This window comes from Podarcis raffonei, chromosome 2 (assembly GCF_027172205.1).
Source record: "Podarcis raffonei isolate rPodRaf1 chromosome 2, rPodRaf1.pri, whole genome shotgun sequence".
Taxonomy (NCBI): Eukaryota; Metazoa; Chordata; class Lepidosauria; order Squamata; family Lacertidae; genus Podarcis; species Podarcis raffonei.
In genome coordinates, this window is record NC_070603.1 from 106,559,961 (window position 1) to 106,573,920 (window position 13,960).

The 13,960-nt window shown below is 46.6% G+C and overlaps 1 protein-coding gene across 1 annotated transcript in view; it reads right to left on the reverse strand.

The window, feature by feature from the left end:
• The window catches only part of LOC128408720 (tubulin tyrosine ligase 3-like), a 38,857-nt gene that overhangs the window by 13,657 nt on the left and 11,240 nt on the right, over positions 1-13,960 (reverse strand). The window contains exons 6-13 of the mRNA XM_053378744.1: positions 11,863-11,922; positions 10,182-10,248; positions 7,794-7,907; positions 5,936-6,048; positions 5,551-5,725; positions 3,045-3,106; positions 1,029-1,157; positions 747-861 (exon numbers count right to left, since the gene is read on the reverse strand). Of these exons, the coding sequence (XP_053234719.1) occupies positions 747-861; positions 1,029-1,157; positions 3,045-3,106; positions 5,551-5,725; positions 5,936-6,048; positions 7,794-7,907; positions 10,182-10,248; positions 11,863-11,922 (835 nt within the window). The remainder of the gene's footprint in view (positions 1-746; positions 862-1,028; positions 1,158-3,044; positions 3,107-5,550; positions 5,726-5,935; positions 6,049-7,793; positions 7,908-10,181; positions 10,249-11,862; positions 11,923-13,960) is intronic.

Genomic DNA, 13,960 nt, shown 5'->3' on the forward strand with positions numbered 1-13,960 from the left:
TGAGGGCACCCATTCCATCCACCTACCTCAGAGGAGGAGATGGGAAGCAGGGCTTGTTTCATTAGCTTTGCTGGAGGCCCAGTTCCATCAGGTGTCTCCTGCCCCTGATTTGTGCCAGCTGGTCATCATATTTAGAAACTGATGCCTGAATTTTTATTTCCTCTTCCTTCCCTGTCTTTTGCACTTGCGTATTGTGTTGTGTTTTTTTTTTAAAAAAAATATAAGCCAGCAGGTAGGGACTGTTCTGTTTTGATTGAAGCAGCTTAGGTAAAGGTAAATGAACCCCTGACCATTAAGTCCGGTCGTGGCTGACTCTGGAGTTTCGGTGCTCATCTCGCTTTATTGGCTGAGGGAGCTGGCGTACAGCTTCCGGGTCATGTGGCCAGCATGACTAAGCCGCTTCTGGCGAACCAGAGCAGCGCACGGAAACACCGTTTACCTTCCCGCCAGAATGGTACCTATTTATCTACTTGCACTCTGACGTGCTTTCAAACTGTGTTGTTTTTAAAAAAAAAAATATAAGCCTGCAGGTAGGGACTGTTCTGTTTTGATTGAAGCAGCTTACATACAATCAAAACAGACTTCCTACTGCACTACTTTCAAAGTAGAAAGTATATCCCAAAACATGGTGGGCCTTTACTCTGGGATAAGGCATCTCTCATTCCATTGTCCCCATTGTGCTAGAGTCATGGAGTTTCCTTCTCTTCCCCACCCCACCAAAGGAGAGCACTGTGAACAGTTCTCACCAATAAAGGCATGCTTTTCATCTTCAGCTCCAAGGCGGTAGCAACGTGGGAAAAAGGTATCAGCATCAGCCTGGTCAAACCATGGCAGGTTTCGCAGGTTCAGACACAGCCCTACCTGAGAAAGAAGGGATGGATTGCAGCGGCTTAATTTCCCAAGTCCCCACAGCACACATACACAAGCCAGTTGGGCCCAGATCCTGCACATTCCTTTTCCCAACTCGGAGCGCCATTCGCACTCTGATAGCGTGGCCCAGACGTTCAAGAAGCAAAAACTCTGCCCACCTTGGTGGTGAAGGTGCCCGCCTTGGCATAGTGGTTCATCATCTGATCTTTGCGCAGGAGGCGGCAGTCAATGACATCACGCCGGTTGGTCCAGATGAAATAGGGGATCTGATTGCGAACCAACCTTGACTGCCAGGGAAAGAGGAAGGGTAAAAAGTAAATGTGGAAGCCTAGTGAAACAGCACAGAAGCTGGTTAAAACAACAACAACAAAAAGGACAAGGTAGGTGGGGGGGAAACTGGGTGCAGGTGACAGATATGCTGTTGGGAAAGGTGAAATATGAACAGGCAGCTAAATTATTGACTGGAACAAGGTGGCATGATGGTGGCCCAACAGCACTGGCTTCCAATTTTTGTCCAGACCCAATTCAAAGTGCTGGTTTTGACTGTTATATGGCCTTATATGGTTCAGGACCATTATAGCTAAAAACTGACACCCTGAGATCATCATCTGAAGCCCTTCTCTGCATGCCACGTCCAAGGGAAGTCTGGAGGGTGCCAATGGCCAGACAGGTCTTTTCTGTAGTAAAAGGTAAAGGGACCCCTGACCATTAGGTCCAGTCGTGACTGACTCTGGGGTTGCGGCGTTCATCTCTTTTTATTGGCCTAGGGAGCCGGCGTACAGCTTCCAGGTCATGTGGCAAGCATGACTAAGCCGCTTCTGGCGAACCAGAGCAGCGCACGGAAACGCCATTTACCTTCCCGCCGGAGTGGTACCTATTTATCTACTTGCACTTTGACGTGCTTTCAAACTGCTAGGTTGGCAGGAGCAGGGACCAAGCAACGGGAGCTCACCCCATCGTGGGGATTCAAACCTCCGACTTTCTGATCGGCAAGTCCTAGGCTCTGTGGTTTAACCCACAGCGCCACCCACGTCCTTTTCTGTAGTAGCTCCCATTTATGGAATGTTCTCTCTAGGGCGGCCCACCTGGTATTAACCTTGTCATCTTTTTTGACACCAGGTGAAGACATTTCCCCCCAAAGCATTTGGGCACCCCTAACAATATAGTGTTGCACTGTTAAATGTTTTTAAAACAATGTTCATATTACTGTTTTTGTTTGTTTGTTTTCATTTGACTGTAAATCACTTAAGGACCTTTTTCTATTTGAGAAGTGATGTATAAATGGAAAAAACCCAAATCCTGAATAAATCTAGGTGATGCTGAAGAACACAAGGAGGGGGTCTATGATGATCAAACAGACAGCATGTGTATTGCAGCGGTTAGAAAGTATGATTAGGATTGAGGAGACCCAGATTCACATCTCTACAAAGCCATATAGCTCACTGGGTCACCTTGGTCCAGTCACTAGCTACTAGCCTATGGCTGGGTACAAAACCAGAGTATAAAAAGTGCATGTCCGATTTTTCCATGTATGTTTTTGTCCATGAACAACAACACATGAGTGTTTTAAATTGAACTGTATACAGTGGAACCTCGGATTTTGAACGTAATCCCTTCTGGAAGACTGTTCGATTTCTGAAATGTTCAAAAGCCGAGGATCAATGGGTGGTCGGCAAAATCCATTGAATAAATGGAGAAACACACCTCAGAAGCCATTCAACTTCCGAGGCACATTTGAAAATGGAAGCAATTACTTCCGGGTTTTCGGTGTCCGGGTTACGAATCATTCGATTTCCGAGATGCTCGAAAACCGAGGTACCACTGTATAAGGCCAACCAAAACATCACAGAATAGTGTGCATGCTATTAACGATAGAACCTGGAAAGCTTGCACGCTGCCTTGTCACATTTGGTTGGCCTCTATTGCCTTAGTATGGATCTACTGATATTGGGAAAATCTGAATTAGATGGAGGTGAGGGGACTGTGGGCTGCAACCTGGATGAGGACAAGGTGGTGCGGAAGGCATGAAAAGCATGCATCAAATCCACTTTAAACTGCCCTGTGTGTTTGTGCAGCCCTCAACGGGCTTTTGCAGGAACCAGAATTGTGGAGGGAAAGGTTTAGCTGCTTGAAGGAAGCATTTAGGGGTAAGTTCACCATCACATCAAACTAACCATAAGGCTATAGGTACTATCAATGGCATCATCCTGTTCATCTTCCCCCTCTTCCTCCTCATCTGTGAAGGAAATGGAAAACAGCGGAGACAAGGGTCACTCACAGTCATTATCAGGGAGCAGTCTCCTTCTTGGACACAGTGAAACTGTATTTAAAGTGCTTATTACTGTGGGTAAGTCCATAAAAAGATGGGTGCTCATCCATATATTTAATTATTTTGTTATTTTTGTAAACCACTTTGAAATTGATAACCACCTTCAAATCACTGATAGAAAGGCAGCATGGGTTTTAATTTTATATATCTATATACACACATAAATGTTAAATGCAGAATAGCAGAGACACACCTAATGATACTTATTCACACTTAATTTTATAAATTTAAGTTGTAGAATGCACACTCTGAAGAGGCTAAATTAGGAAAATAGTGCAGAGTGCTATTTTATTAGCAAATGTATACAGATCTTGGGTTGCCAGTGGTTTCCTTCCAAAACCTGGAGCAATATTTACATCAGTTACATCTTTTTCTTGTTACAAAAATGCCAAGTGAAATCTAAGAGCGTTTTTTCCAGCCAACCTAATATAGTCCATTTTACTGCAAGTTTTACATTACATTCTTTAGTCTTCACAAACGTAGCTATTTTGCTGTGTTTTCCCTTGCTGTGTTGCCAACATAAACCTCATGCTTAGGAAAACATAGTAATACCATCCTGTGTTTCCTTGTAGCACTTTTACACAGTTCACTGCAAGCTCTTTTAGGTCCAAACAATGGCCATTTGAGAAGGTTAAGTAACCCATGAGAAACAGTGTAAAGTCAGAGGTGACATTTTAAGAGAGGTGGAGGTAGTTTTAAAGTACTATTAGTGCCCTCAACACACATACACACACATTTCCAATCCTAGGACAAAATATAGCTTGGCTTTTCAGGGGGGCCACTAGGTGGCGCATCGGAAGATGGCTGACAATAACATCTCTCCGACCCACACGAGGTAATTTGGAGGCTATGATGGGGGTAATTAGCCTCCTTAACCCCCCCAGGATTGTGGGGGGGGCAGCCCTTGCCTGCTGTGCCCTATAAAACCCCCGAATTTGTGGGGGTGGGGGCACTAGGCGCAAAGCCCTCCTGTGGGATTCTGGCACTCCTGGACGCCGTCCCTGATCTGCGCCTCTAGCTGCAAGAATCTTCAAAAGATACACTTTGGACGAGATAAATTGCACATACTTCAAGGAAAATGGGGGAGTAAAGACTGCTGACAGAAGAGATCTCTGATAACAAGACAAGAATAAAATAAGAGAAGATACGTCAAGATACGGTATGACAAATGAATGAGGGGGGAGAAAAAACCTGCCTTTCCTTTTTTATGTGATTAAACAAGAATCCCCTCCCCTGACGAGTCAGAAAAGGACTTAAGCTGTGGATTTAAGGCTGTGTGGAGATGAACTTTCGAACCAAAGCAATGTTTCAAGACGAAGCTGGAAAGCTAAGAGTTTGGGAATGACGCAGTTAAAAATGCCGTCGCCATTTTGGGAGGCATTGTTGGAGCTCTTGGGTCTGGGAGGAGAAAGAGAGAAATAGAGCTGTTTACATATCGTGGATCAACTCCTCGGTGGGACTTAAGAGTGACAAATGCCTAATTTATGATGGAAAGAGCGATGTTATCTACGAAGGAGATATATGGAAACCATCTGGACTTAGATTGAGGAACGGGAAATTCACACAGGATTATTATATTTGCTTATCGGCTTAAGGAGACTAACAGAAGAGATCGTAAAGGAAAAAGAGAAATTATATGAACAAGATATGATATGGAAACATCAAGATAAGACTGGATAGAATTATGAACTTTGTCTGGACTGATTGGGACTGATTTGGACATTAACGCAGTAATAAGAAGATGATCTGAATCCCCTTTGGATCTTGAAGTATGGGTTCCCCCAACAAAATTTAAAAATTTGGCTTAGTAATTTGGAAGTTATGTGATGTGATTTAATTTGATGTGATTGGCCAGTTAATAAAAATTATTTAAAAACAAAACAAAATATAGCTTGGCTTTTCAGTGTTTCACACTGAACAAATGAAAGCCAGTTGTGATGGGCACTGATTGACTAGTGCCCATGCCATGTCAAACCCAAGTCTCTCTATTAGTAGCTTTGCACCTGTTTTTATAGCGTGCATGAATTTATTGGGAGCAGGAACAGATTAACATGTCCGGTGCGTGTACATCTGAGATTCTTCCAAAAATTCAAAACAAACGTTTGAATGTTTTTAAATACCATTGCAGAGGGTTAAGCTAGATGCACCTTGAGGTCCCTTCCAACGCTACAGTGATACGATTCTATGAAATATCTCTTTTTATGTGGTTCTAATTGAGAATCCCAATGTTTCATTTTACATTTTTGTAAATCGCCTAGAGGGTTTCCTCTTTTGTAAATATACAGTCAGGCAGCATATAAATTTTGTCCGATACAATTAAAAGAGAAGTTGCGAGAGGCTGGTGGCCTTACCGTCCTCAGGCCCGTCACTGTCATCACCATCTTCATCCTGCTCCCCATCAGGCGGACGTTCTCGCTTATTCACTACTTTAGCCACCTTGGGAAACTTCCTCTCCACCCAGCCCCTGCCAAGCAGCCGTCTCCGAATCACGGGGTAAGGGCCGTTCACCATGAAGATCTTCCTTTGCTATGGGGCAACAGGAGAGGCTTATCAACTTTGCCCTGCAGCGGGGAGGGGGGGCAGGGACTCTCCCCTCAGTGATGATGATGATGATGATGATGATAACATTCTCCCCATTGGGCTAGGTTGACCCATCCAACCAAGGCTACAAAAGAGGGGAAATCAGGCAGGCTGAAGGCTAAAAAGGTAGAGACCAGGTAAGCCAAGGCCACTTACCTTGATGGCTCTCTCCACAAACTGCCTGGCTTGCTTGAGGCGCTCTGGGTTGAAGGAAGAGTTGAAGTTGATGCTGCGAGGTGAGCGTCCCTCTATCAGAGAGGCTGCATCTCCTGGAACGAAAAAGCTAGGCTTTCCAACCTTTGTGACCTCTTAGCATTGATACGGAAGGGGGGGGGGCATGTCTTCTTCACCTTCTTCTTCGCTACAATATATCCATTTATTTCCAATTGTCAATGTCAAAAGGGACTAAAATCTATAAAATTCATAGGAAATCAACGTGCCAATTTGCTCAATTTCTCTAGGACTCCATGACACCTCCCCTGTCCTCCATAATCCCTCAAGTAAGGTGTCAAGACCCTAATCCTGTCAAATCACTCTGCCAAGCCTTTCCTCCGGGCAATGCCAGGTGACAGAATATGCATACATGGACCATTGACTTCTCATCACCGGTACTCAGGAAGTGCTTATTTGTGCATATCTCCAGCTCTGCATATTCCCCCCTCCCTCCTCCATATGTTAATCCAGTGTAACCCAACCTCTCCTTAATGTATTTATGATGTAATCTGTGTAACCCAACCTCTCCTTAATGTATTCATGATGTAACTGTGATGTATTTTGCACTGTATTCTGGGACATGGAGGGAAGTTTCAAAAGTTCATGTCACCCCTTTCTCGCTGTTCAATCTCGTCTTGAACCTGTTGCGCAATAAACTTGGATCTTCTGCAGTTTGCTCCTGTCTCCGGCTGAGCTCATTTTCTTCCGCAGGGACCCGCGGACTTAGTCCGACGAGCTGGGTGGCAGAGTAGCCCCGCACCCAGATTTTACCGTGACAGCACCTACCTCACACCAAACAGTGGTACCTTGGTTGTCAAAAGGCTTGGCTCCTGAACAAATTGGCTCCCAAACACCGCAAACCTGGAACTGAGTCTTCCAGTTTGTGAATGTTTTTGGGAGGCCGAACGCCCGACGCGGCTTCCACAGCTTGTGCTTCAGTGCAGGAAGCTCTTGCAGCCAATCAGAAACCGCGCCTTTTCGAATGGTTCCGGGAGTTGAACGGACCCCTGGAACAGATTAAGTTCGACTTCAGTTTACGAACTTAAACTGTACCAGAAGTCCATTCTTAAACCGAAACCGTTCTTAAACCAAGGCACGCTTTCCCTAATGAGGCCTCCCGCCACCAGTGCCCTTCCACCATTCGGATTCCATTCTTAGACTGAGGTAAAGTTCTCTAACCGGGACACTACTTCCGGCTTTGCGTAGTTCGTAAACCAAATCATTCGTAAACAGAACTGTTCTTAAACCGAGGTACCACTGTATTGTGTCCTATATCTATTGCCCAGTGTGCAATAGATATAGTTTGAAATATCTATTGCCCACCTTTGTACCAGCTGTCAACCAGGAAGTCCAATTAGGCAAGGATTTACAGGCAGCCCACACTATCAACGGTAAAGAATCTGTAGCAGCCTGATGGGAACATGGGTTGGATGCACGACTCATATCCACCAGGAGTTATGAATTTGGTGTTGTGGGCCTGATTCTGTAGAATTCCCTCCCAGCTGAAATCAGACAGGCCTTCTCCCTGTTGAAGGTCAGGCATGTAACAAAGGCCTTTCTACTTCAGCATCCATTTTAAGGAAGTTTTGTTTCCATGTTTAATTTTAATTGAACTTGCCCGTTGTATACTTTTCAAAATAAATTATGTGCACTGCTTAGAAACTGCAAAAATAAGTAGGGAAAATAAGGCAAAGAGGATCAATAAACAAAATAAAATAATAAAGCAAATCTAGAGGGGATAGCAAATCACATGAACATCAACCCACGGCACAGAACGACTGGCAGCACCTTGGCAACTCACCTTCTGGTCTATACCTGCTGGTATTAGGAGCAGTGGATGGATGGCGGCGAGTGGGGTGCAGCTGTGTACGTTCGATGTTGGAGGGGGCATCTCCGTCAGGCTTCAATCTGCCAACTGAACACAGTTGGATGAGGAACATTTAATAATAATAATAATAATAATAATAATAATAATAATAATAATAATATTTTATTTATATCCCGCCCTCCCCAGCCGAAGCCGGGCTCAGAGCGGCTAACAACAGTAAAAATAACACAGTTTACATAAAATCACAATCAATTAATTGAAATACATTCTAAAATCAATTCATTCTAAAATCAATTCAGGGTCAAATTAATGGCAACCATTGGGATAGAGTTATATGAGGATTACAGAAGGAGGGGATCAGACTGTGCCTTGGCCAAAGGCCTGGTGGAACAGCTCTGTCTTGCAGGCCCTGCAGAAAGATATCAAGTCCCGTAGGGCCCTAGTCTCTCGTGACAGAGCATTCCACCAGATCGGAGCCACAGCCGAAAAAGCCCTGGCTCTGGTTGAGGCCAGCCTAACCTCCCTGTGGCCAGCGGCCTCCAAGATATTTTTATTTGAAGACCATAAGGTCCTCTGCGGGGCATACCAGGAGAGGCGGTCCTGTAGGTACGACGGTGCTAGGCCATGAAGGGCTTTAAAGGTTAAAACCAGCACCTTAAATCTGACCCTGTACTCCACCGGGAGCCAGTGCAGCTGGTTTTTTAAAAGAACAAGGGTTCAAATGGCACATATGGGGACTACATGGCTAGTCTAAGACCTATTGTAATACAGAAAAGCACACCTGAAGAAGCAGGACTCATTTCTGCTGTGACTTAAGAACGGGAGAGGCAGGAGATAATGGATTTCTCACTTAGGGCCGTATCCAACACTGCAGCTTTGTTGGTGCAACAGATTTCTGTACATGATCTAGAGCAGGGGTAGGCAACCCAAGGCCCAGGGGCCGGATGCAGCCCAATCACCTTCTCAATCCGGCCTGCGGACGGTCTGGGGATCAGTGTGTTTTCACATGAGTCGAATGTGTCCTTTTATTTAAAATGAATCTCTGGGTTATTTGTGGGGCCTGCCTGGTGTTTTCACATGAGTAGAATGTGTGCTTTTATTTAAAATGCATCTCTGAGTTATTGTGGGGCATAGGAATTTATTCATCCCCCCCCAAAAAAAAAATATAGTCCAGCCACCCACAAGCTCTGTGTGACGGAGGACCGGCCCACGGCTGAAAAAGGTTGCTGGCCCCTGATCTAGAGCCTCCTCTTTTTCTTTTGTCCCCTGCCCCCCTGGTGCATCCTCAAAATTAGTTCCAAAGCATTGGAGGAGCCTCCAGAGCAGATTTTGGGGGTGCAGGAGGAGGAAAGGAAGCAGAAGTCCACATTGTGTCAGTGGAACCCTGCTGGTGCAACACTGGATACAATATTTGTCAGTATGTACTAAGCATAGTCAACCTTGCTTGATCTTTAAGGCTAACCTAAAACATTTTGCTGCCTGAAACAAAGGGCAATATTAAGATAATGTCCCAGCCCCAGTCCTGACTGGATTGGCAGTCTCCCCTCCTCTGGTTTCCAGCAACTGGCATTCAAAAGCATTACTGTGCCTTCCACCATGAAGGTGGACTAACCTAGACAGCATCTTAAAAAGCAGAGACATCACCTTGCTGACAAAGGTCCTTCTAGTTAAAGCTATGGTTTTCCCAGTAGTGATGTATGGAAGTGAGAGCTGGACCATAAAGAAGGCTGATAGCCGAAGAATTGATGCTTTTGAGTTATGGTGCTGGAGAAGACTCTTGAGAGTCCCATGGACTGCAAGAAGATCCATTCTAAAGGAAATCAGCCCTGAGTGCTCACTGGAAGGACAGATCATGAAGCTGAGGCTCCAATACTTTGGCCACCTCATGAGAAGAGAAGACTCCCGGGAAAAGAGCCTGATGTTGGGAAAGATGGAGGGCACAAGGAGAAGGGGACGACAGAGGACGAGATGGTTGGATAGTGTTCTCGAAGCTACCAGCATGAGTTTGACCAAACTGCGGGAGGCAGTGGAAGACAGGAGTGCCTGGCGTGCTCTGGTCCAGGGGGTCATGAAGAGTCGGACACGACTAAACGACTAAACAACAACCATGAAGGTAGAGCAAAGTCATCATGGCCAACAGCCATTGGGAGCCTTATCCTCCAGGAATTTGCCCAATCCTCTCTTAAATCCATCAGTGGCCATCACTGTTTCCTGTGGGAAGGAGTTCCATAGTTCAATTGTACACTGTGTGAAGAAGGGCACGAGGTTGGGAAAGGCTGCTGCAGGCATCCTTTTGCCCTGAAGGCACCTCTTGGACCTAGGAAGCATGGAGTAGAAATCTTGGAGTAGCTGCTACCTTACCTCCTCTGCTGGTCCTTCTGCCCCCTCCAGCGTCACTGTCCCCTCCTGCTTTACACTTTGGGCCCAACTGCGAGAGATCAAAAGAAACACTGAGGTTGTTAAAAGATCCTATGACTCCAAAAGGAATGCAGCCCCACAAGACTTCCAGGGGATTGCCCTACTCCAAAGGCAAATGCAGCAAAAATGACCCAATAAAGGTCAAACAAAATGCGGCAGCTAGAGTGGTGACTGGGAGTGGCTGCCAAGACCATATAACACTGGTCCTGAAAGACCTACATTGGCTCCCAGTACGTTTCCGAACTCAATTCAAAGTGTTGGTACTCACCTTTAAATCCCTAAACGGCTTTGGTCCTGTATACCTGAAGGAGCGTCTCCACCCCCATCGTTCAGCCAGGACACTGAGGTCCAGCGCCGAGGGCCTTCTGGCGGTTCCCTCACTGGGAGAAATGAGGTTACAGGGAACCAGGCAGAGGGCCTTCTCGGCAGTGGCACCTGCCCTGTGGAATGCCCTCCCATCAGATGTCAAGGAAACAAACAACTATCTGACTTTCAGAAGACATCTGAAGGCAGCCCTGTTTAGGGAAGTTTTTAATGTTTGATGTTTTATCGTGTTTTTAATATTCTGTTGGGAGCTGGCTGGGGAAACTCAGCCAGATGGGCGGGGTATAAATAAATAAATATATTATTCTTATTATTAACACTGACGAATCTGCAACTCCCATGACCACTGTTTCTTCTAGGACAATCAGCTTGTTCTTGGATCTTCAGAAGCTCTGTTCAAAGAGTTGCAGGAAAGCCCCACTCAAAAGCCCCACTCAAAGCACTACCTCACCCTGTGCTTTGAAAAGGGCTTTGCAGGCCAGCAAACGCCCTTTTGACAAAGCCTCCACTTTACATACCTCACAAGTGACTTCATATATGACATCAGGTGTTGTAGAGCAGGTGGGTGTGGCCTGGCCGGCCAAATAGGGAGGGCATAATAGAATGGGCATAATGAGGTTCCCCACTCCTGTTCTAGGTCTTGCTCTTCTTTAATACTGGATTTATTTTTTGGACAGGAGGGGTGTGAGCTTGTAGTGCAGTGAGAGAGCATCAGCTCTGCCTCTCAAGGCAGCTGCAGAGACTACCACAAAGCACTTAGATTTCTTTGACTGCCACCCTAGCCCAAACACCCTTTAGGGGTCACTGTAGTCTTTGCCCATTGTGTGGTGCCTGCAACCAGTTGAGAACTTGGAGTAAACATGCCCACCATTTATGGGTCATGACAGCCTCTTCAAAACTGAACTGAACACATATCCCATGTATTTCGGGGGGGGGGGCTGCTATACAAGCATTCTACGCTGACGTCCTGGCAAACTCAGCTTCCATTTCTCGAAACCCAGCCCGTATAGCTCTGGGGAGAAAACCTTGCAAATGTGTGGTTACCAGAGTCTGGTGAGGAAGTGAGCAGGGCTTACAAACAGAGAGGCAAGCTGTTACTACTTTAGTTAGCTTTTTATAGTACCCTACAAGTTAATCTACCCCTCAGATCCTGCCCTCTTTTAATTCCCTCAAGTCAGGGACATGAATTCCAAATCCTTTCAAAATATTGATCGCTGAAACAATATATTTGTGCAAAGCAGTACATTCCCAGAGAATCTGGATCTTGGCTGTCCCAATAAGCAGCTCCGTGGTCAGTCACCTGCATATTCTTGGTGCCAGCTCCACTGCCTGTCCAGCAACTCACAGTGAACAGGTATGTCAGTCATGGCGCACCGCACAGCCACCTGCAGGGACAAGGTGACAACTTCACTGTTGCAGCTAAGCTAGAGAACCCTCCTCTCCACATCAATATCCCATATAGGAGCTCATGACAGAATATAATCCGCAGACAGACACCCACATCATACAACCTATGGCAGCTGTCCACTTTCTATTATTGGACGTAGCCAGGATTTTTTTTGGGGGGGCAGGCCTTTTGTTAGGGGGCAGAACCTCAGTTAGCTATGTATTTTTATTGTATTTTTATTGATTGGGGGGGGGGCAGCTGCCCCTCCCTGCCATGGCAAAGAGGAAATTTTTAGTAGGGAAGGATGGATCTGCACCCAGTACTGCTTATTCTTGTTGGAGTCCATTGATAAACCTACCTTTTCCCAGAAGCTTTTCAGAAATGCTCACTTGGGTTCGGACAGAGCAGTAACAGCTGAGCTGACCCAAAGGTGCCCTTCACTGTGTTTCTGCTTTTTTTGCAAACTTAAAATGTGCTTTTAATTTTGGAAATCGTTTTGTAAAAGTGCTTTTTCCTTCACTGCCAGGCACAAAGCAGCTCAGGTCATTAGACAGGGAAGCACTGCTTGATCACATCAATACACACATACACACACACACACAAGCCATTGGGCACCCTTCCCCATCCAAAATCTAAGCCAACAGTTCCCATACCCCCAGCTGCTTCTCCTCGCTATCCACCCTCCAGCCAAGCACAGCATTCCCAGGTGAACATAACCCTGTCAGAAACAGGCCTTTGAGCTCCGAAAAACCTGGCACCCCAACATAGGTGCCAACTCCCTGAGCACCCACAATATTCCCCATGAAGGAGCCGGGCACCCACAGGGTCATTGCACGCTGCATGGCACCCACGTCCCCGGGGCACCCACGGTCGCGGGGCCAAGTTGGCGCTTTTGCACCGCAACGGAGACGAGAGCACCTCTGTGCATGTGCAAAGGGCATTCCTCTCACCGAGCGGTAACGAGGCCATCAGGAGCCACGGCAGACGAACCCCGTTCCTCCTCTTGCATGGGGAGCTCTTCTTCTCTCCCCACCCACAAAGTTACTACCCCACAGCCTGGTTTCCACGGCCGGCTGCCCCAACCAGCATCCCCCCCCAACCCACGGGCAGTTTCCGAGTCCCTCCCCCGAAAAGCCGAGGCTCCCGCTCCCGCTGGCGGCGAGGGCCCAGCTCCTCCGCAAGGCTCCCATGCGGCTGTTTGGCGTTTCTATGGAAACCAGGGAGAGCGGCAGGTGCTCCAGGAGAGGCCTTTTCGTTTTGCTTTGTTAAAACACGGGCCCCTCCCCCACCCCGGGGCCTTTCAGAAAGATATTTTGCAAAAGGTATTCTGAGGAGAATTTATTCTGTCCCAGAGCAACTGAAGCTTGCTAGCTAGATAATGGCCACGATAAGGATAATTAGAAAGGAGATCTCAAAAGCCCTGCACCTCTATTTTAAGCTGCTCTCCAGGAACTTCTTTCTGAATCAAAACAGGGATGTTAACTGATCAGCAGAGGTCGTTTGCCAAACCCTCCTTGCCTACTATATCCTTCTCTCTCTTTCTTGTGGTTAGATAAGGCACTCTCATCAGTGCACTGCTTAAAGTAGAAATTGCTAACCAGTTCCTGAGCTACAACTCCCATTAGCCTCAGCCAGCAGAGCCAATGGTCATGGAGGATGGGAACTGTAGTCCAACATGGATCTTGGGAGAACCAGTTCGGCTGCCCGTGCCTTAAGGATATTGGGCGGCTCTCCTGTGCCCCTCAAAATCAGGTGTGGGGAACTTTTGGCCTCCCAAACATTGCCAAACTACAACTCCCATCAGCCCTAGCAAGCATGGCCAGTGGCCAGGGAAGGTGGATGTTGTAGGTTCAGCCACATCTGGTCAAACGTGCCTCACGCCTGTTGGCCATCAGGCAGGAGGATGGATGTAGCAGTCCGTGCTGGCTAGCTCTGATGGGAGTTGTATTTCGGCAACATCTGGATGGCCCCAATTTCTCTTGCCCTGAATTAAAGGAATTGTGGCAGCAGG